Source organism: Rhipicephalus sanguineus, chromosome 10 (genome assembly GCF_013339695.2).
Source record: "Rhipicephalus sanguineus isolate Rsan-2018 chromosome 10, BIME_Rsan_1.4, whole genome shotgun sequence".
Taxonomy (NCBI): Eukaryota; Metazoa; Arthropoda; class Arachnida; order Ixodida; family Ixodidae; genus Rhipicephalus; species Rhipicephalus sanguineus.
In genome coordinates, this window is record NC_051185.1 from 4,194,622 (window position 1) to 4,217,061 (window position 22,440).

Consider the following 22,440-nt stretch of genomic DNA (forward strand, 5'->3'; position numbering starts at 1 on the left):
CAACTACTGTACAAGGGTGATGGAAAAAGATGCAAACAGCGTGGTGCGCTGTTTTCACCATGCTCTGACCTTGGTGGCAATAAAAAGATGCTAGAGTAGTCCTTGATTGCATCGTGAATGGCTTTAGTGGCTTTTTATTAGCATCCAGGCTACAAGTGCTTGAAAAGAAATGCCAAATAGCAGAGAATGTAGGTGCCGCACCATTTGTGTTTCTTTCCATCGTGGTAGTACTTGGTTGATAGTATGAAACACACGTAAATCTAGCAATTTTGTGACTAGTTCGGAGAGAATGTGCTCGATTCACTTTCACAGAAGGATGAATGCATTCTTCCTCAACACAAATGAAAAAGGGCAATGTGGTAGACACTATATTTTATGTTGTGGTCATGTATTGAGTTCTCCAATCATACGAGTTGCAAAACTCCTCATAGGGTCCATATATTAGAATCTAGACACACCATTGGCCAAAATTGCTGAGTTTTGCTGATTGTTGCACAACCTGTAGATGAATAAGCAAACTAATAAATGGCACCCTTGCAGTTTACTTTTTGCAACTGATATTATGGCCACAGAACTTCTTGACCTTTCTTGAAAGTACTTTGCCCAATTCTAGGCGTAACACACGCAGTGACAGCAAAGACTGCGGCAATGTGGTGTGTGTTCTGTTGTCACTCCCGGGTGGCACATCTGTTTGCTATCCCCTGTAAATTCATCCACTGGCATGTCCGGGTTTCGGAATGACGTTTCACAGCTGGCATGATGGAAGAAATCTGATCATGTAGGCCTTGGCAATGCAGTACAGCTATGGAGGGCTTATGACAGAGACGGAATAGGAGAGGGCATACAGTATTTGGATGGTAGCCTGTCTTCACTGTACGGGCAGTCTAAAGAAACCAATCATGGTCATCGCAGTGCTTAAAAAGGGTATTGAAATGTTGCACTAGATCTATGGAAATGAGAGGGTAAAGGCTGTCAACAGCAGCGTTGCCAATCAATTTTTGGAAAATACCCTATTTCACGGTCAAAATTACCCCACTTTACCGTACACAATTTTTAACAGCGAAGCTGTTTAGCAAGTCGTTCCTTGTCCGACGAACCAAAAAGCTATCATCATCATGAACGGGTACGTGCCACAGAAAGTGGGCAAGTCCCACTACTCATTGCTGGTCCACTAAAAATGAAGAATGCAACAGTTAGCCCAACAATGAATGGCTGCGAAGCAACGGCAGCGAGCCGAAGACCCCGAGTACATACAACGAGAGAATGCTAGGTAACGGGAAAGGCAACGGTGGCTGCGGGAAGACCCCGAAGCGATGGAAGGCCTACGCCAACGACGACCACGTAGATCTTTGAGAGGTGTGAACGCTTGGTTTCAACGCAAGTTTCTCTGGAGTTTGGACATCCATGTCGTGTCTGTGACTGTCTGTGGTTCAACTCGAACCTGTCTGCGCTGAGAATCAACGTAGAAACAACCTAGCATCACTTAGCTAAAGCCTAGCAACGACCTAGAAGCAACCTAAGGACAACCTACATCACCTAGCTAAGGTTTAGAAACAACCTAGAAGCAATCAGGTTAATGTTCAGAATCGTTCAGTTTCGCTGTTTCAAGCCTTGCACGGCTCAGTGCAAGCTTCGCCATTTTTTTTTTTTTTTTACCCTACAGTTTACCCTAAGCCTAAAAATAGTCCAGTGTAACAATAGTAAGGTACAGACTTCAATATACGACATGCAGACAATAGGTGGCGTTGAGGTTGGCAGAGACTTCAGCAGTTTTAAAATTAGTTTCGAAGAGAGACTCAGGAACACGAAAGGAGGGAAGAGAAAGCGTTCTGGTATTTGTACAGGAAGATGGCTTACTCACAGTCGAGAAGAACAAAAATTTGGACACTCACCAGCAAGTATATGGCTGGCAGTGTAAGCGATATGATAAAGAAGAGCATTAAGTGAAAAGAGGCGGAAAGGATGTATTGGATGGCAGCGATGGAAAGAAAACCAGCTCCGAGTAACTACCGAAAGGATAAAGACGAAATAAGCACAGATACATTTTATGATATTTCAAGGGGAAGTGATTTGCTGTTTAAAGCGAGGTCGGGTTGCCTTGGAATGCATAGTTATAAAGCGAGATACAGTAAAGAAGAGAAATGCACATCAGTCGAGAAGGTAAGGAAACAACGGAACGTGTTTTCATTGCATGTGGAGACATACACTAGGGTGTATGTTAGGACGCTACCTACATGAAGCATTGGGTTTTAGGCACAACACTGGAAAGGTAACCAGGTCGGCGATAGAAATAAGAGACTGCTGGAGGATTCGTGGTGGAAAAGTAGGCAGAAAGCAAAAAATAGCAGGAAAACTAGGATTAATCTGCAGTAAGGTGCAGAAAGTTGAGCTGTGAATTTATGTTTTTTTTTTTATATACAGAGGGAACCTTAATTCAGGTGGACAAGACTAGGTGGAAATGTAATAGTAGTAATAATAGTAGTAATAAATTCTTGAGCTTGGCGGAGCGCAGGGCACCGCACTGTTATAAAGGGGGCGCTCTTCCATCCATCGAAAGAAGCTCGCATGGTCCCTTAGACCTCACCTCCTTTTCCCCTCAGTCGACTGTATTGGTCCCCTCGCCCTCAAAGGATTTCTGCACTGCCTCTGGGATCGGATGCATTACAACCTCACGTGCCTCCGGAATCGCCCACCTATGACCATGTGACGATGTCGTGATGACATCATCATTTGACCAACATTGTGATGTCACTATGACTTCACCATGACGTCACAAATTCTGGCAATCTGCAACGTTGTTATATGATAATTTTTTGCATCACTCGCATTCACGCACATGGTCACTTTTCATGTTTGACAGGGCACCTAAGGCTGTCGCCTTAATAAATGGAACCGACCGCCTTCGCAATATTTAAAAGCCCCTCCATGCGACGGAGGAACGGGTGATGACGAAGAGGGAAGAATCTACCCATGGCAAAAAACAGTGCTACCACAGGGATGTGTGACGTATCGTCTTTCGTCTCTATCCTATGTGGGTGTCATGTGAATTAGGACAGTCCCAATTTTGTTTTGTAACATTTAGTTTTGTATCTCTTTAGGACTGTAACCCTCAGAGATCTCGCGACGATTGTCTGCATTTTTCGCTGATCAATGACGAGCGAAAAGTGGAGATTACCTTACACCTGACTAGAAAATCGTATTACCGCCCTACTGTCCCACGCTGCCCGAAAAATTCCGAAAATACCCTACAAGTAGGGTAATTACCCTACGATTGGCAACACTGGTCAACAGCCCTATAGCAAGTTATTAGCTAAAATGAGTGAAGTAGCCCGAGAAAAGCTGGTTACTCTGAAAATAGAAGCCATGGCCTCATCCAGCTGTACCGCACAGTGTCACCTAGCGATACTTGTATAGAGTGACTGATCACTGTATGACAGAAGCCATAGTAACAGACAGTGAAAGCCGATACCTTGAGTGGTCGGCAGTGTCATCCGTTCATTCTGGCGCACCACCTACACGGGGCATATACCGTGGAGTAAGGAACAATATTCCGTGTTGGTCCTCCCTGATTGGCCGTTTCGAAATACGTCATATGGCCCCCCACATGGGCAGCGCAAAGTGCAACTACACAGAGCAAACGGAACAGTATTCCGTATTTCTTGGTATGGTATGGGCCCGCAGCATGTTGTTTGATTGCCCCGGCAAAAACTTTTCCTATTTAAGGTGTGCTTCATACCACAGAACATTTGCTCAAGCAGCATGTGATTGTCCAACTGAACTCAAAGTGTGAACTTTTCTTTTACATGCTAAAACTTGCCCCTTGGTTGTGAGTAACATGTACATGTAGTGATGCTGATGAGCTGCCTTGCAGGCAAACTAGCTTTATTAAACAGGTTCATTTTATTCACTGGGTGTTTTTTTGGTGGGTTGGTATACAGAGAATGAAAAACAAGGACAGCAATAAAGAAAACTAGGCATAAGACAACAGCCTTCTAATTCGAACATAACGTAATTACTAAATACATTGTGCATAAACAAGCAAAAGAACCTGTGGCTTTGCACACACGTTGTGGAGACCGGTACCAACATCATGTCTTGTTCTCCTGTTCAGATGGCACAGATATGTCAAGTCAGTCTCTCTGCATTCAAGGATGCTCGAATAATAGCACACTCCATTTCAGCAACTGCCTGTTCTGACAGAGAAGAGCTGCTTGAGGAGAGGGGGAAGAGACGCGAGAGTTTATTGGTCGTCGCCACTCGAATCGCCCGACAAGCCTGTGGACTGCCCAGTGACACGGCAGCGGTGCAGAATGGCATTTTCGTAGGCCTTCTTGACGGCCTTGCGCTCGGCGGGCTTCTTTGACTCCACCAGCTTCGCCTTGTCTCTGGCCGTGTCGACACCCAGCGGCTCGAGCTTGTTTCTCGGCAGCCACTGCCTGCATTCAACAACGTTAAGGCATTGTATGTCTCATGCAAACATGACCTTGAATGAAAAGCCGGCAGGAGACAAAAGATATCATGTGACCGTGCGAGCTGTGCTTTGTGGCTTACGCACACACACCGGGTGGGTGTCCCAGCTATCTTTCTTTAGCCAAGGGTAGAAAAATACAATATTAGAGGCAGGTGAGTGAATTGAAATCAGTTGCATATGGCTGACAGCCACCTTGCACACTACAGACAATTTTTGTTTTGTAATTAATTAATTTGTTAATTCGGATTATTTAACTAAATCACTAAATATTGACTTTAGGCCCGCGCTCGCTACAACTTGCACCATCACGTGTGCCAACTGGCTGACACGGGCCAAGAAACCATCTCCAACTCATCGGCCTACCGCTGCAACGGAGCTACTGAGTCGCGGCCACAGCCGACTTCGTTTGCTCAAACTACGGCCGAGAGCAGCACGATCGCAGCGCACGAATGTGCTAGTCACGTGGCTTTTTTTTTTGTATTTTGCGGGCTTTCTTTGCAGCTTGGAAAAAATGGTCCACGTGAGACTTTCTTTATCGCAAACAATGCAATGGCGGTTTTTGAAGACATTCTCGAATTTTGCAACTTCCATTTCTTGCCTAAAGTCAATATTTAGCAATTTAGTTAAATAATCATAATTAACAAATTAATTAATTACAAAACAAAAAATTTTCTGCAGTTCACAAGGTGCGTGTCAGCAATATGCAACTGATTTCACTCACCTGCCTTTAATATTGCATTTTTTAACCCTTGGCACAAGTTAGCTGGGACACCCGGTATGTATGTATGACACACACGCAAGGGTGTGCATTCCGGGGTGAAAAACTTGGAGAATGCTTCAGCTTCACCTTCAGGAGTAGAACGCGACAGCGTAATCGGGCCCCGTGCGCACTGCCTTCAACCGTGCCGCAAGGAAAGGAACGCTTGTGCTCGTAACATTGTCCATTTCAAACTATCCTAGAATGCCTACTAAAAGTACAGTTGCAAAGTGCCCACTACGCCATAATTCTTCCTTTTTGCAAATCGGCAAAGGGCCCACTATGCGCCACGCACACCTGCCCAGCTGCACACTTTGTAATGGGTGGGCAGCTTCAAACCACCCACTCGTTGCACAATTCACGTTTCGACGGCTGGCACGATTTTACAATTCTGCCTCGCAATATTACATGCGTTAAGGAGACTGCTCCCACTGCATGATATTCTTATAGCGTTTTTTTACTAAATAGTATCAAGCACTGTCGTGGCTCCGTGGTAGAACACCTGCTTGCTATGCAGAAGGCCTGGGTTCGATTCTCACTTGGACTGAAGATTCTTTATTATTCATTTATTTGCATCTATCTCGATTTTTCACTCACAGACAATGCCAATTTTTTGCTCACAACCAACGCTGCCGCCGACACCGATACTAGAATTTCTGCGAAACAAGCTCTTAACACTACTGCGTTTACGAGAACGGAAATCTGGGCAAGTTTGTAAGAATGCATCACAGAGCAGGTAGTGCAAAAAATATGTTGACACTAGCCAGGAACATAAACAAGAGACGAGTGCTATCGTGTTAATAAATTAATCATTACTGTGATCAAAGTTATATAGTCTAAATCAACTAGAATAAGCATATATGCCCTAAAGTGTACAGCCTAGAGCACTTAGTATGCTTATACCATTTCAATGCAAGACTGTAATTGAATACCACACAATTTTGAATGTCCACAGGTCGACCGGAAGGTAGCGAGATCGAATCCCGGCCGCGGCTGGCCACATTTTATTGGAGGTGAAATGATAGAGGCCCATGTACAGCTGCCCATTTTTTTAACCTGAACGTGCGAGCGTTGACCGCCGAGTTGATAAGCGCCGTATAACGGAGTGCAGCGGCGTAATGAACGAGAATATGTGTGTGCGCGCAGAGAACAGTCCTATGCAGCTGTCTTTGGCTAGGCTGTTCCAGGGACCGAACACAACCCCCGCTTCTTTTGAGCACCGTTATCGTCATCCTTTTTTCGTTTCTGAACGCTGTCATCAAGTGATAAAGAAAAGGTCAAGTGGTCGCACTTGAGATGGACGGGATGTGATATACACCCAGCATTTTTTTCTTCTTCCTGCGGTTCACGCCGCCCTTTCAAAAAGATATCTGCTACTGCAAGCCAAAAAAAGGACAGAAAAGCAGGCGGGGTTGGGTCCGTTTCACATAACAGCCTGGCAGAGGAAAGCTGCACCGGACTGTTCACTGCACGCATCCACATATTCTCGTTCGTTTCGCCGCTTTGCTCCGTTATATGGTGCTTACCGACTTGGTGGTCGATGCTTGCGTGTTCAGGTTAAAAAAATGGGCGGCTGTACATAGATTTAGGTGCACATTAAGGAACACCAGATGGTCAAAACTTCCGGAGTCCACCACTACGCCACCCCTCATAGTTACATTGTGGTTACATTGTGTCCACAGGTGTCATGTTTAAGACTAGGCTTGTGCGAATATTCGAGCACTTCGAATATTCGAACGAATATTACAGTATTCGAATTTGCTTTGAAACGAATTTAAATTCTAGGAAATTTCGAAGTATTCGAAATGAACGAATAGACATATGTAAACCGCATGTAACCCCCTGTAAAGGTGGTTTCACTGCAGTGGAGGTGTGCTATACCATGAATATACCTTTCCAAAAAAAATGCGCACTGCCGCGAAGCCTCACTTCAAGGTTAAATGAACATACAGTAAAACCTCGTTAATTCAGTCACTGGGACTGTGAAAAATCTAATTAAGCGGGTTTTCGAATTAACCAAACATACGAAAAGCGGGATGCAAGGAACTTTGAATCACTGGAAGTAATCAGAGGTGGTCGTTTGCTGTGCCTGCTAGTTTGTGGCTACAAGGGTTATGTTTTCCAGCAGTACCTGGCCCCAATTTTGCCGCCAAACCGGGAAAACGGCGGGCTTCGCTGCTGCCAGCGCAAGGAAAAAAAAAACGAAGGAAAAAAAAACGATCTCGTGATCAACTGAAATGCGCAACTGCGGAAAAGAATTTAATAATGACCAGTGTGACAGAATTCGCGATGTGTTCTGGGTGGAAAAGATTATCATTGAAGTTTTCGAACTGAGTTTTCGAAGTAGGCGTTGCAGGCAAGTACTCCGCCAGCAGTACAAGTGCGCAAATTGCCGGAACAACCGCCAATCGGAGGTTCACATACATCGCAAGTTCCGTCAGACCGTCCTTTATTAATTTCTCTATTTTCCCAGAAAGAATGGGTAAATCATGACGCGCTGACGTTGCGAGAAGCATGCGTCATGCTGCCCGCGTGTCACCGCTGTGTTGCAGTGAAGGACGTCTTTTCTGCAGGCGCACGATTCAGCTGACCACGAGACCGCCTTTAGTTTTGTTTTATTTCTTGCGCTGGCAGCAGCGAGGCTGGGATGCTTCACTTGTCAGCCATTAGTATCGCTACATTGCATTGCCTTGTGGTTACTAAGGGCCATCGCTTCTGCGGATTTGTGGCTAAATCGGGATCGATAATGGGCACATGGCACCCAAAGTTTTCTAATGAACCGGGCTGGTACTGACCGCCGCTTCAAATTATCCCCTCAAATTTACATTGCAAAATACGGGGCCTGCAGAAATCCTTCTAATTATGCGGGATTTCGAAATAACATAGTTCGAATTAATGAGGTTTTACTGTGTTACCCTCACATCGATTTATCATTTCTTTAAGTTTAAAAGCTTGTTATACTGACTTATACACTACGTAAGATATTGTACAGGTTATCACTTGCATTCTACCGAAAGTGAAATCCTGTTACTACTCAAAGTTGCTTCCACTTCCTTTGAACCAAAAAGAATGACATGCATATGCCTTGTTTCAACTTTAAAAATATTGCGCTGGTTAGTTGGGTCATGACAAATATGCTCATTTTTCTTTATCATATGTGATACAAACTATTCGAATTCGCTTCGAAATTCGCTTCGACCAAATCACTATTCGCTTCGGACCTAAAATTTACTATTCGCACAAGCCTATTTAAGACCCAAGAAGAAAAAACGAAAGCGACCAGTTGCTTTCTGCTGTGCTGTGTTTACTTGTACTGTGACATGCAAGGAGGAGGCGGTGTGCCCACCATGTCCGCTTGGTGTCGAAGAACAGCACGAGATAGACGGGCTCTGGGTAGTTAGCTCGCAGGCCGAGTACTTCTTCGGGGGGCACGGGGATGGGCACACCATTCTGGGTGAAGCCGCCACGCGGCATCTCTGGGTTGATGATGAGTGCCGGGTACCATGGGTAGCCACGGCACTTGGCCCACACCAGGTCCAGTGGCTCCAGTGGAATCTCCGGCCGGTCAGGCCCTGCGCCACCCATTCATCGGCCGTTCATGCTAACTACTGGAAGCAATCAAACCGCAAAATGGACTGACAACCAATTTTTTATGGTGCCCGTTTCTTTAGTGCAAAGGAAAGCTTACCGGTCAGAGTGTCTAATCGTGCAGTGGTAATGTGGAAAATGACGTGAACCATTTTTGTCAGAATTTTATAATCTGCAGCGCCTAGGAAATTGTACACGCAACACATGCTGCCAACAGTGGTAGGTGAGCACGATAGCGGTTTGTGTGCTGCGGTTCGCTATGCATGCGTCGTGGTTCGACATGGCTCCACTAGTTGCCGTAAAGGTTGTGCTGCTGCTTAGTGTCAACTCCTTTTACTACGTTAAAAGCACAGAATAAACTGTGGTGCGCCTAAACAACAGCAGACTTCATACAGCAATCCAAATGACTCATCTACGCAGTACCAAGGCTAGTTTGCCAGGTGACACAACGTGCCGGTTTTTGTCACTTTCAAACACAATCTAAACATACAAATCCTATTCAAACTGCAAAGAATGCTCTATGCTGTCACTATAATTCAAAGTCTTTCCACTTCCACCAGTGCCTTGTGACACATTCTGGCCAGTTGTTGGTCCCTTTGATGAGCTACCTACTAGCCAAGCCGTCGAAGATCTTCAAGGTGTGCTTAGTGTGGTAAATGGCACTGACCACAGGACAGACGCACTTAACGGGACATAGTGGGTCTGTGCTGTTCGTCACGGTGAATGTAGACCAACTTATCTTGGCTTAGAACCCTACAGCTTAGAACGCCAACTTCTTCCAAGTCAACTGACACTGCCAGCCTGAGCTTGTCTTCCAGCAAATGTGAACAAGAAAAAAAAAAGAATGCCAGGCCTGCACAGAACAAACAGCACAGTCACAGCGAGAGCTGGAGACTAGAGCCCGCTGTAAGCGCTCTTGGCGCGACTACTGCAAGTACAGTTGCATGGTACCCACTACGCCATTAATAGTAGGGAAACACCCACTATGCCATTATTCCGAGGAGAAGCAATATACCCACTACCCGTCTGCAAGGCATTATGCGCACTTTGTTGCTGCTGTGGCTGACAAAGAGGAATTGTGGCTGAGCCCCTTGTAATGGGTGAGACGCTTTAAACCACCCACACATTACGCAGTTCGCATACTGTGACATCCGGTGTTTATTTTACTTTTCTACCACCCTATATTACATATGTTAACGTGATCCCTTGCCCGACATGACGTCCGTATCGGGTCTCCTTGCGACGGAGTTTCAAGCACCAGTGTGGCTCTGTGGTAGAATGCTCTCACTTCTGAATTCTAAGAAGTGCATTGAATAAATCTGAAGCGGATAAAAGTTACAGACCAGACCACTCTGAAATTATGAGACTGTGACTATTATAAAACCCCCGTAAACAAGGCAATAATTTCACATCAACTGTAGATTCCTGCATCGCTTATCCACTTTAGATGACGTCACAAGTGCAGCTTACAGAACTGTGGTATATGTTTCAGATTTGTAAACTTGGTGCTTTTTTTCCCCAAACTTACCATTTTTTGTAGACTTTTGCAAGAAGTTCAATGTCTTAACTAAAAATGTCTCTATGAAACTGAACGCATTTAAGTTGGTCTGGGGGTTTTCTCATAAACACATTTCTGCCTTTACATGCATTTGAAAAGGCACCCGAGCTGTAGTTTCTTTCTAAGAAAGGTACTAAATAGGCCTCAAACATTAGGGTACTGCCTTTGAAATCCTTTTCAACAAGAGGTTTTTAAGCGAGCTTCGTACAGGCATGAAATAAAATGTTGGCCCAGGCACAACTTTCTATGTCTGTCTGCCAGCTGAAAACATGACAGTGATGGGTTGGCTCGTATCTGGCCTCAATATCTCTACAAATGTATCTGGAGAGGTCTCCTTGCTGGGCTAGTTGGTTTATAATGGTAAACCATACAATGTATACAAGTGGGAAAGTCTTCTACAATGAAGATTAGTTGCGAGTTGACGCTTGTCCCGTGTACTTCTCTGTCCTGTCGTGCTCTGCAGTTTGCCATTACCTCTACAAAAGTGCTGGTTACGAAATTACAATGTAAAGAGACTAAATGGTACCTAATGATAACCAGTGCAAAACATTTTTCAAGAAGCAGCCTCCCTCTTTTCGTGGTGCCTGCTTGGTTGCTCTGTCACCAGGAAAGTACAGTTCCACGCTGCACCGTCTCCTGGTCAACCCACTAATGTTGGTGAGCCAACCCTGCAGACATTGTAATGTGTGCCGCCTAAACTGTGAAAATGGGCCAGCCAATGAACATTGGCTCTTGCACTAACAATCATCAAGAGATGGGCTTTGTCAAAAAATTTATGTTGGATGTCATCGATGGTCACTAGGACATGGATTCTGCCTACATTTTTAATGCTTGTCATTAATACTGTGCTAAAAGTAGGGACGACACAGACCAACCATGTTGCATGCAACTTATCAAGTCGTAATGCTAGGCTTTCACATTGACACGATGGTAGCTCTACTTGCCGCTAGATGGTGCCATTGTCTACCCCCCCCCCCTTTTTTAGTGCCAGGCTTTACTGCGGCTATGGGCTTAATTTGTCATATTGAGAATGACGTATACAGTCGTTGTAGCTAACAAGGTGGCAGACCTGCCACGATCTTCATTTTTACCTTGACTTCATTCAACCACAAGCGACTTGAGTTTTTACTTTTAAGAACTTTCTCCTAATGAAAAACAAACTTTGGAAGTGGCACTACCTCAGGTTCTAAAATATGATTTCCAATGAAATGGGCATACCACACTAAAATTTTTAGATGTTTAGTTAGTGCTTGACAGTGACAGTATTTCAAAGTAGCTATGCTGTACTGAGCACTGATAAGTCGCAAGATCTGTGGAAGAACAGCCAACAGTGCTTGTCTTCCATGCCTAATTGCAGCTGGAAAGCTGTAACTGATTACGGAAGAAAGAGCCGGCAATCTGCATAGCTGCCTGCTTCGTGAAGAAGAATTTTACTTGGCTTACATGTCCGTGATAGCTGCTTCTGTCCATCGTACAAGTAAAGTGTAGCATGGCCTGTAGCTGGCATGTCAGTGTAGCTTGGGCGTTGTTTATTTGTAGGAAGTACTTGTGCTCAAAATCAAACATGAAAAATTGCTACAGGAAAGCAAACAGTGCATCACAATGAAAGTTGTCATGCACAGTCAGTTCCAAAAAGGGGATTTAATCTCCAAATGATTGCACGCATGTGCAGTCAACAAACCATCAAGGTTTTTGCGACGATCGTCATAGCAATTTCTTAAACTGCTACTTGAGTGGTGGTTTCCCTTGGGGAATAAGGGGCACAGTGGCAGCAAGTGCAATTTTCGCGTGAAAAGCTTAAAATTGTTCTAAAGGCATGTTGAAACCAGAGCAACTTTGCTTGACAAAGTTCTTTCTGGCTGAACCGTGATGGCAGAGCAAGACTCAGAGTGATCTACTACAGGTCAGGTTGATTTGTAATGACCAATGAAAATAATTATAACAACAGTTTATTGACAAATATATACATTCTTAGTAAGAGCACTGTAATCTAACCCACTACAGTTCAACAGTGGAACACTAACAAATTCCTTGGTGCAGAAAGAAAACAACGAAGGCCTGCCACGACTGTCCATCTAGTTCACCTATTTGACCTAGGCTGGCACACACACTTGCTTCTGGCAAGGGCTCTCGTAGGTCGTCCGACAGACGGACTCACCAGGGGCTTCGTCTGGCTCAGTGGCTTCGTCCGATGAACTGCTCGATGCCGACTCGGAGGACTCGCTTGACGATTCTCGATCAGAGTCACTGCCTTGCTCATCTGCGTGCGAGAGATTACCATTTACGCAAGCAGACAAAAAAAAAACACCATCACATTTGGTCACAAAGGCAATCGGTGTGTGTGTTCTCTTAAATTTCTTGACAAAGTTCTCCACATGTGTGGAGAACTTTGTTGGCTTCAAAAATAATATTTCATGGTGCAACAAGGGGTGGAAACAGGAGTGTTCTACCCCACATGCCAGAGTGCGATTTTCGCTGACAGCTTTTGCATGTGTCTGCAACGGGGCTCTTTCCGTCACAGCAATGCTCAAAGTTGCCCCCTGCTCGCGGAAGTACTCATGCCTACATTGTTAAATATGAAATGAAAACTAGTCAGACAATATAATTTTCTGATTACTTAAAAATAGAATAAGGGCACTGTTTCTCTACCTTTAAATGTGTTGAGACATTACGACTGCTCAGCCTGTATGCAGCAGAATGGAGAAGTGCCTATTCTGATGGCTGTCGTGTCACACAATGTTGTTTCACCCACATTGCACTGATCTAAGCTGCAACTAAGCTACAGTGCAACCAACTGGGTGGAATCCAGTCACAGACAGCCCTCGATATCATGGCGGCCGTTGTGCAACAAAATGGGATGCGTGAGTGAGTGAAAAATGTGCCACGAGAAACAGCCCAAGGCTGGCCAGTATCAAAATTGGTAAACCATGGAAAAAATCCACGCATATCCACGAAGTGAATGATGATGAGTGGGCAAAGCACTGGGGATCGTTTGGTAACCGTGAATCTCCCGTGAAATTGCCCACTCGCGCATGTAAATGAGTGACACCGTGTGTGTACAGTTATATATACAATGCGTTTTACTGGTCATACTTGTATGTCGTGCTTTCAGTTGTGGATTTCGTTGTGCCTTCATTATTACTGCTTTGTGGTCCGTGAAATGTAGAGCCAATGGTTCTTTGATCGAATCTAGCCTGAAGCTGGCAAAGACGAGGTCGTGCGGCGGCGCGCGCTCTGTAGACGGTTTTGCGCATGTTGTCACCTGTTAATCGATGCGCTTGTTTTTGAGCAGCTTTCGAGCGGCATTGCGCCGAGTACAGTCTATTTTTAAACCATATGTGCGCCATGCTCGCTCTGTTATGTGCCTGCGCTTCGTCTGTAGACTACGGTGGATATCTTAAGGTGCTTCGCCCCTAAAAGCTCTTGTTTGATAGTTGTTACTGCCTCGCTATGCATGGAGATGAATTGACAAGTCTCCACTTTGAAGGGACACTGAAACAGTTGTGACAATGTTTTACAAACCAATTGAGCTGGTAGTGTGGATATCATTTCATTAGCAGGCCAATTTAAAAGCATCCTGCATAAGGCGATTAAATTATTATAAGCCTTAGATTATTATGAGGGCAACATGCATACCAATAATGTGCAAGGTGGCAGTGTGAATGATTTGAGAATGTTGTAGCCTGAGCACTTGCACAAATCCAAGAAATCTGTTCCAGGCACCCTTTAATGTTACACCTGCCATCACTGCTTTAGTGCACCATGCTTTGTGTGCAGGTCAAAGTGAACACAAAGCAACAATTTATTGAGTGATCGATGTGCATTTAGACGTTCCAAAAAATGAGGATCGATGTGCATTCAGACGTTCCGAACAGTGCACTTGTACGCAAGTACAAGTGCACTGTTCAAGCAGTGGTTGTTGGCCAGTGCTGAGTCTGTTAATGCCGGAGTTCTTGCAGCGGGCATGTGCGGAGAGTACCCATGCACGCATACCGGCAAAGGGGCTACTCACAGGAGCGATACACCTTGAAGCTATCCGTCTGCGGTGGGAAGCAACCCAGTGGACCCGGGGAGCTGCCCTGACTCCCTGAACGGCCACGCTTCCTCGGGCCTGCACACACCATTGTGGCACTGTAGCCATCTACATCCCAAGGGTACAGCAAACGACCAACCGGGAGTGCTAGAAACCTTGCATTGTTTCTTCTATGACTCGGTTGCAGTGTAGGTGACCTAAACTATGCCAAGTTCTGCAGCTGACATGATGGTAAAATTATTGGATGTAAAGAAGTGAATCTCAAATCTGGTTGCTCATGATTTATTCAATTTGGTATTCTCCTGCTAAAACTTAAATAAAAGTGCAGAATCTGACGGGGTTAAATAAAAGCCTTTTTATTTATTTTGCATGTACCTTAAAACATGTATTCTGGGAACAGAAATGTCAAAAACAGTTACCAACTGATGCATTACTTAGAAGAAAGCATGCATTATTTAAAAAAAAAAAAAAAGCAAGAACAAGTCACAATGCAGGAATTCAGTGCCTGCACTATGATTATCTGTTGAGCTGCCTGGTACACAAAATGCCACAAGTTATTCACCGGAACATCACGCTGCTTGGTTCTTGCTGAAATCTTGTACAGTAGTGAACCACATTTTCTGTAAACTTAAAGCTGGAGAAAGTCTTATGCAAGGTGCCAGTCGAATAACTGTAGCTTAAGGGGAGACGTGGGTCTTGAAAAATTTTTTTTTATTAGTAGGGCTAAATGAATGAAATTCAATACACTTATTCAGTGTTTTCTGCAGATTCCATATCTTCAAGTAGATTTTTATTATCTGCATTAGAGCAAAAGTTATGCAATTTCTGAGAGCATATTTCTTACGGTACTTTTTGGCAACTTTGCTTTGTCAAACACAAAAACAAAATATGTGGCAAGATTGCCAGAGAGCTCGTCTAGCCGATGATGCTAATTTGATTGTTTTCATCAAACTTCGAATGCAAAATAAACGGATGCAAATATGAGTGAAAAATTTTTGCTTCATACACTTTATGATTATCGAGAATTATGATTTGGTAAACAAAATTATAAGAAAATAAATAGCATCATCGGCTAGACCAGCTTTCTGGCAATCTCGCCGCATACTTTGCTTTTGTGTTTGATGAAAATAAGTTGCCAAAAATCCCCGTAAGAATTGTGCTAGAAAACGTTGTAGAACTAGCATATCTTTTGTTCTAATGCAGCTATTAAAAATCTACTCAGAGATTTGGAATCTGCAGAAAAAACTGAATAAGTCTATCAAATTTCATTCCATTCACCCAACTATTAAAAACACACTTTTCAAGACCCACGTCTCCCCTTAATGTCAAGTGGCATTGTGTTGCCTCGTGCATATGTACTGTCCCATAAAGGCCGTAGGAGGACATTTCCAGGCTTGTTTGCATGGTGCTTTTACAAAGCAAGAAAGCTGTTGAAAGATAAGCACTCTAATAGGTGTACACAGTGTGTGAAAATACAGCTTAGCCAAAAGCTTCTCAATGAAATGGCAAATAAGTAGATGCCACTAACACCTGTATAAAGAATTCAGAGTTGACTTCACAGAAAATGCAACAACAAAGCCAATGTGAAGAGGTACATTCCAGCCACTTATCCGTCTTCGGAGAAAACAAAATGATAGGACAAGTAAATTTTCAGGCATGTTATGAATTCTGTGTACACATTTTATTCAAACTGCGTGAGAGAACAACATGCGAGGAATGAAGAGGGACAGGTGCACGTGATCCATTGTTCTTCTTTTCTAAACTGCTGTATTGCCACACAGCCAATTTGTAGCAATTTTAATTCTGAATAAAATGGCACCATTATTTCAATTCAGTGAGGTTCCTTTATCCACAAATTGTGTAAAAAAAATAGCTTCAAGAAGGCTTCGCTGCAGGGCCCTAGTGTCTTGCAAAAAAACGTGCAGGACTTGATGCACAATGCAAAACACTACAGAGCTGTTGTCAAAATACTTTCTTTCTTCTAAGCGCACTTTCACTCCCTTGTTGCGAGGAGGCAGCCATATTTTATGCAGGAGTGTCAGAGGTGGCAATGAAAGGCAAGGCACAAATGGCACAACGTGGATGCCTGTCCATCTAATGTCAGGGACTGCAATTAGCCATGAAACACAAAACCTCTATAAAACGTATTTAAAACATTTAAACCCTCTATAAACATCTATAAAACGTTTTATAGAGGTTTCGTGGGTACATGCAATAGGACGAGTATAGTTGGCATAGGTTCACTGTGAGACGAGATTTTTGTTCTTGATGACTGCAGTCGTCATTGATTACATTGGTACAAAATTTCAGAACTATACTCTCCAACGGTCGTTAAAGGGTTAATGTCACTGCAGAGGTTTGGGAATGATGACAGGTCTATAGGAGAGAACTTGGTAATACTGCAGACAATACTAGGATGTTTTGCAGCCGCTTTTGAATGCTTCACATACAGAGCAGTAACTGCATAGCACTCATGACATCTCCACAGCAAGTCGCCGACTCACCTGGATTTGGGTTCGGTGCAATGACAGCAGCAGTATTGGGGGTGGGAAGAGTGCCCTGGTCGGGCACTGGTTTGTCGGCAGCGGTTGAGGACAGGGTCCGACCAAGGCGCCCTCCGCGACCGGCTGGCCCCCTCCCCACAGAGCAACGTTTCTTGCGAAACAGCACACTTGTTCGCCGGTTCACACCAGAGGGCACTGTGGCTGGGACAGCTGCAAGAACACAGCCACACACTTGGATCATCCCACAACTGCAGTCCACCATAACATCTTGTCAAGGGGAACAAACTGTGGTGAACATTTGCCCTGCCTAGTAGAGCCAAACTGGAGACAAGAATGCCAGGGATGGACGAATGTAAATGCGATGTCCGAAGCGAATAGTAGTGATTTGGACAAATTTCAAATCAAATAGCTTGAATAATATATATCACTCATAAAGAGAAATGAGCATTTTTATCATGACCCAACTAACTTGCACAATATTTTGAAGGATTAGAACTATGCTTGGACAAATGCTACTTATTTGGTTAGAAGTGAAGTTGAAGCAAATTCGAATAGTACTAGGGTGCAAGCTATGATCAGTAAAAAATATATTCATTTAAACCTTGAAGTGTGGCTTCACGGCACAGCAGATATTTCCTGGCACCCCATGCTGCAGCGAAACCACTTTTCAACGGGGTCACACGCAGTAAAATACATCTATTAGTTCACTCCAAATCCTCAACATTTTTATTTTGTGTCCAAGTGCATTCGAATGCTTTAAAATATATTCAAATATTCGAAAAACTCAAGTATTTGCCGAGGCCTAAAAAATACATTCGTTATATCCTGTATATATGTTATAAGCCTAGATAAGATATCAGTGGGAAAAAAAAATCTATGCCACACTCGGCTGCCAATAATGTCTACAAATGCAAACATAAATCTCTGCCATTATGGCCATAAATCTAGCCTGTACATCCGATATCGCATTCAATTTCCAGTAAAATCATACATACTTTCAATATGAGCATCAATGACAGTTTGTCACCAGCCAATTCAATGACTACATTGCTAAAACCACTGGTCCTAAACAATACCCACCACAGTGGTCTAGTGGTTGTGGTGCTCGACTGCTGACCCAAAGGTTGCAGAATCGAATCACAGACGCGGCAGCCGCATTTTTTATGGAAGCAACAATGCTTGAGGCCTGTGTACTTAGATTCAGGCGCACGTTAAAGAACCCCAGGTGGTCAAAATTTCCGGAGCCCTCCACTACGGCGTCCCTTGTAATCATGACCGCTGACAACGGCGTACGGTCCCTCAGTGAATTTTGCGACTTAGCATCTCCGGGCGCACTGTCGGACAGGAGTACAGCAAATGACTTCATCAGTGCAGATGACAACGCCGCTGTTTCTGACTGCATCGATGCCAAGATCAAGGCTGACGTTGCCGATGCCGCGGAAGTGGACCCGTACGGTTATAAAGATGCCAATGCCGCCGCTAAACAATCTTTTACCACGCTCCACAGCTGACATCGGTGTTCAGCGTCAATCGCCACTGTTGTGATCGAATGTGCTGAATTTGCTTATTTGGAAAGCTTCAATGATATTTAGGATGACTTGATGAACTTGACAGTGCGTAAGAAGGAAGACAAGTTGACGCACTATTTTCGTGGGAAATAAAGTGCAGTAACTTGCAAAAGCAAAAGTTGCCACCTTGTTATTCAGCATACTACGTAGTTGTGAGCAAATCGTCATGTTAGCACTTGTTACGAATTCTGAAAAACTGTTTCGAGACCTACAATGCATTAATATAAGCCTTAAATACGCATATTTTATATTTCGAATTATTGATATATTGAACTATTTCGCGATCCCCTTAGAGTTCGATATATCCGGGATCGACTGCATTATTACTGGTCCTAGCCAAAGTCACTTCATAGGGGGGTCAGCAAGCAAAGGTGCCGTTTTGTGCAAAATGACCTGGTGGCAACTGTGTTCATAGCTGCCATGTTTGTCACTTTGCACATACAGCTCATGCCTGAAATACTGCGCAGTGTACAACATTTGGGTTGTTGTCAGGCATCGGTGCTAGAGGTGGCTAGCAGTGCTGCAGGAATTGCGCAAGCCCTAAAAATGAGGTACAGTAGAATCTCGTAAAACGGAACCTCAAGGGAACAGGAAAATGTGTTCCGATTTAACAGCAGTTCTGTTTATCGAGAGATGTAAATTGGTGCAGAATTCAAGTACATAAGCAATCGTATTAGAAGCAGTCCCGTTTAGGTGGTTTACGTTTGCTGAGAGTCTGCCGTATCGCAAAGAATTGTGTCAACAGTATTCAACATTTTTAGTATCACAATGTATATTTCAAAGCATGTGCAAGAAAGAATTTGACTCTCTCTTGATAATATGTCAGATCTGGTCCACTGAGCATGACCAACCAGATCTTGCAGATATTTTGTTATACTACACGACAATGCCGTGTTCACCATATGCTATAGAGGTTCAACTGTACTGCTTGCAAACTGTGGTTGCAAACAGAAAAAGCAAATGTTCCTGCTATGCAGATTCTCACTCAAATGTCTGGTGCTTCACGTTGCTGGGATTTCAAGTGGCAGCCTTGCAGGACCAGCCGAGGTGGCCACGACGTTTCACAGCTGAGCTTGATGGGGTGGGTGCGTGTACAACCACCACACATATATCGATGGGGGGCAAGAATGCTTGCATACGGTAAAGGCAGCAAAAGTTAATCCAGAGTTATCCACTGTGGTGTGCTTAGCAATTGAATAGTGGCTTTGGCACAAAAAAATCAGGGATTTCATCACTAACTTAATGCCAGAAACTGATAAATGAAAGCCTTCTCTGTTCCAGGACTGCCTGCAATGATGTGCCTCTTATATTAGCAGTTCTCTTATTATTCAAAAGCTCCAGCACACAGTTTTGATGTCTTCATACAGAGACACCTTCGTCTTGTGTTTGCACCATTATGAATGATTGATTCCAACTAGCCCAAATCCCAACTCTCCTAAATAATAAAGTGAGCTGTTTAGTGGCCACAGGTGTTGAAGATCACTTTGTCTACGGTACATCTCTTCCTGGGGGCTTCTTAAGCACAGCTGTAGCAGACGTGTGTGCACACTCAGCACTTGCCTTCGGTAGAAAAGTGTCCGCCTAGGCGCATTCCAGTCGAGCATGCCAGTGCTCTGAACACTTGCGTACCATGGCTAGGAGGCCTGCCCCGACGTGCCAGCCCCGATCCAAGTGGGCGGCGGCCACCGCGACGATGGCTGTTGGCCCCTCGACGGAAGCCTTCTCGAGAAGCACCCGTCTGCAGCCCCGCCAGGTGGAAACCTGAGGCTGCGTTAGCTTCAATGCAAGCAAAACCTCTTGTCAGGTGAGTGCACACACAGTTCACTATACACGACAGTGCAGCAGTCAACAAATCAACAGTCAAATGGCCGTGTAGACAATAAAAATCGGCACGTTCACCAACTCTGGCAGCTCTGAACTCATTTACTGGTACAGCTCCCACCGAGTCCCAACTAGCTGTAAAACTCCTGCAATACCGAATGATTTCTCCAACTCAAACTTAACAAATAAAATGGGGCATTGACATGACTATGATGTCATTACAGCAATAGCAGCATGGTAACGTGAGAAATTCTTCCTTTCAGCACTGTGGAGGCTTAGCCAATGGGAAGGACGAAGGCCTTCTCCTCAGCACTTCCATGGCGTTTGCCCACAGGTGTTCGGCGCACGAGGGCAATCTGATGGCAACACCAGAAAAAAAGACGTGGGGGCACCACCTGAAGCAGGAGCCTTCCACCTCGAATTCATCAAGTCGTCGTTGTGAGCTGTATGGCCGGCTTGCATTTTCTTTGTACTTGTATTCCGATGCTTCCACAGCAATGTGTTCATGACTATATTACGCAGTTTTTAAGAATGATTCTCAAGTACTCCGTGCTTTAGGTTTAGCAGGTGTGGCTCAAGAAACAGCTGATCTCACTCAAGCAAGCATGTGGCTTTCTTACACTTTGTAGCTTAGGCAGTGCTGCAAGGCAGTTGCGAGATGGAGGATTGACTAAATAAATTATGCATGGATCATAGTGCAACTGCAAATACCACTGTGTGGTGAAATGAATGGATCAAATATGCGTAGCTCAGGCAGCCTGAAAAGCTGTCACATGACTGCTTAATCCGTGACCATGTTGACTGCTCTGTCTGCACTTGCACGCGAGTCTTGGCCTGTTCATATAGGCGATATTATTTGTGCAGCTACAGACACATGCAGTAGCGCTGATAGTGGCATTCTGTCAATTATTTCGCAATGACCATCCATTTTTCACTTAGCTGCTGGGCTAAATGTGCCAGCAAAAACAAGAAACATACTTTAGATTTCTTTTCTGACAGGAACACTTGCCGTAAGAAAATACGTTTAAAATGTGTCAGGTTGGAACAGTACTGCTGTTGTAGTTTACCTCCCTGCCCAAACCTCATCTCTGGAATTCCAGTACCATTCTGAAAATTATAATCCTATTCATATGAATGGTTGCAATTTTCTATTATCACATGGAACAATGTTCCAACAAAGCTAAGTGGGATCCCTACATTTGAGAGTAAAGTTTAGTGGTTAATCTCTTTATTCAAACACCGGGTGTTCAGATGAACTGGTTCAGCTATTGCCAAGACTGAGCTATTGTGGTCTTGATGGGCAGTTGCTGAGACAGTATGAATATTTGATGCAGTCAGAAAAAAAAAAATACTGACATTGCTGAAAACTTGTCAACTGGGTCTTCAAATATTAAATGCATACTGAAAAAAATTTGAATACCGAGCAAGAAAAGACTGAGGCATTGTGTTTTGAACATATGCTATAACACCTGAAGCACAAAAAGTTTATTGTACAAACAGTTTAGACATTCCAACAGACACTGTTCAACTACAACAATGGTCGTAGTCCATACCAATCCACACACAGGCCTGATCGAGAGAGAAAATGGAAATTAACCTGTTGTTGGAGGCTGGCTGGCGGCGGGACGCTTGGGTGGTCTTCCACGACGGCCTTTGACGGGCCCTGCAGGAGCCGTCACTGCAGTGAAAGGCACGCCTCATAAAACACAAGTGTCGCACTTAGATTTGGCAGACCCACCTTGCCACCCATTATGATTTGCATGTACATACTTTCTGAAGAATTGAGAAGGTTTGTAGTCCCTTAGACATGCTCTCACATTTGCTCATATGTAACCTTACCTTACATGCCAGGAGTGTTGCCTACTTTACCGGTAGCTTCAACCAGTGCCCAAGTGCACATTAATGATGGCAATAGTAAGAAATGATGCTTACAGAGCAAATACAGTAGACTCTCGATAATTCTAACTCTGATCATTCAAACAAATCTTAAATTTCTGGTTGGCCCACTATGTTTTCAATGTACTTTAAAGCCACTTAATTCAAAGTGCCCCTTTGCACAAATTCAGTTAAACTTTTTGCTTGTCCATGCCTGGAAATATCTGCTGCCTTACTTGCTTCTAGCTGAACATTTGCATTGCTA

The 22,440-nt window shown here is 44.1% G+C and overlaps 1 protein-coding gene across 5 annotated transcripts in view; it reads right to left on the reverse strand.

Annotated features, from left to right (window-relative positions):
* Positions 1 to 3,931: 3,931 nt before the first annotated feature.
* Positions 3,932 to 22,440, reverse strand: part of LOC119406852 (peregrin) — a 38,976-nt gene continuing 20,467 nt past the window's right edge. For 3 of the 5 annotated variants that reach the window (XM_037673601.2, XM_037673599.2, XM_037673600.2), the window contains exons 6-12: positions 21,898 to 21,978; positions 20,040 to 20,255; positions 16,912 to 17,121; positions 14,387 to 14,485; positions 12,533 to 12,634; positions 8,575 to 8,800; positions 3,932 to 4,436 (exon numbers count right to left, since the gene is read on the reverse strand). In XM_037673601.2, the coding sequence (XP_037529529.1) occupies positions 4,241 to 4,436; positions 8,575 to 8,800; positions 12,533 to 12,634; positions 14,387 to 14,485; positions 16,912 to 17,121; positions 20,040 to 20,255; positions 21,898 to 21,978 (1,130 nt within the window). In that variant the 3' untranslated portion in view covers positions 3,932 to 4,240. The remainder of the gene's footprint in view (positions 4,437 to 8,574; positions 8,801 to 12,532; positions 12,635 to 14,386; positions 14,486 to 16,911; positions 17,122 to 20,039; positions 20,256 to 21,897; positions 21,979 to 22,440) is intronic. The other 2 variants (XM_037673602.2, XM_037673603.2) reach the window with 2 other exon arrangements.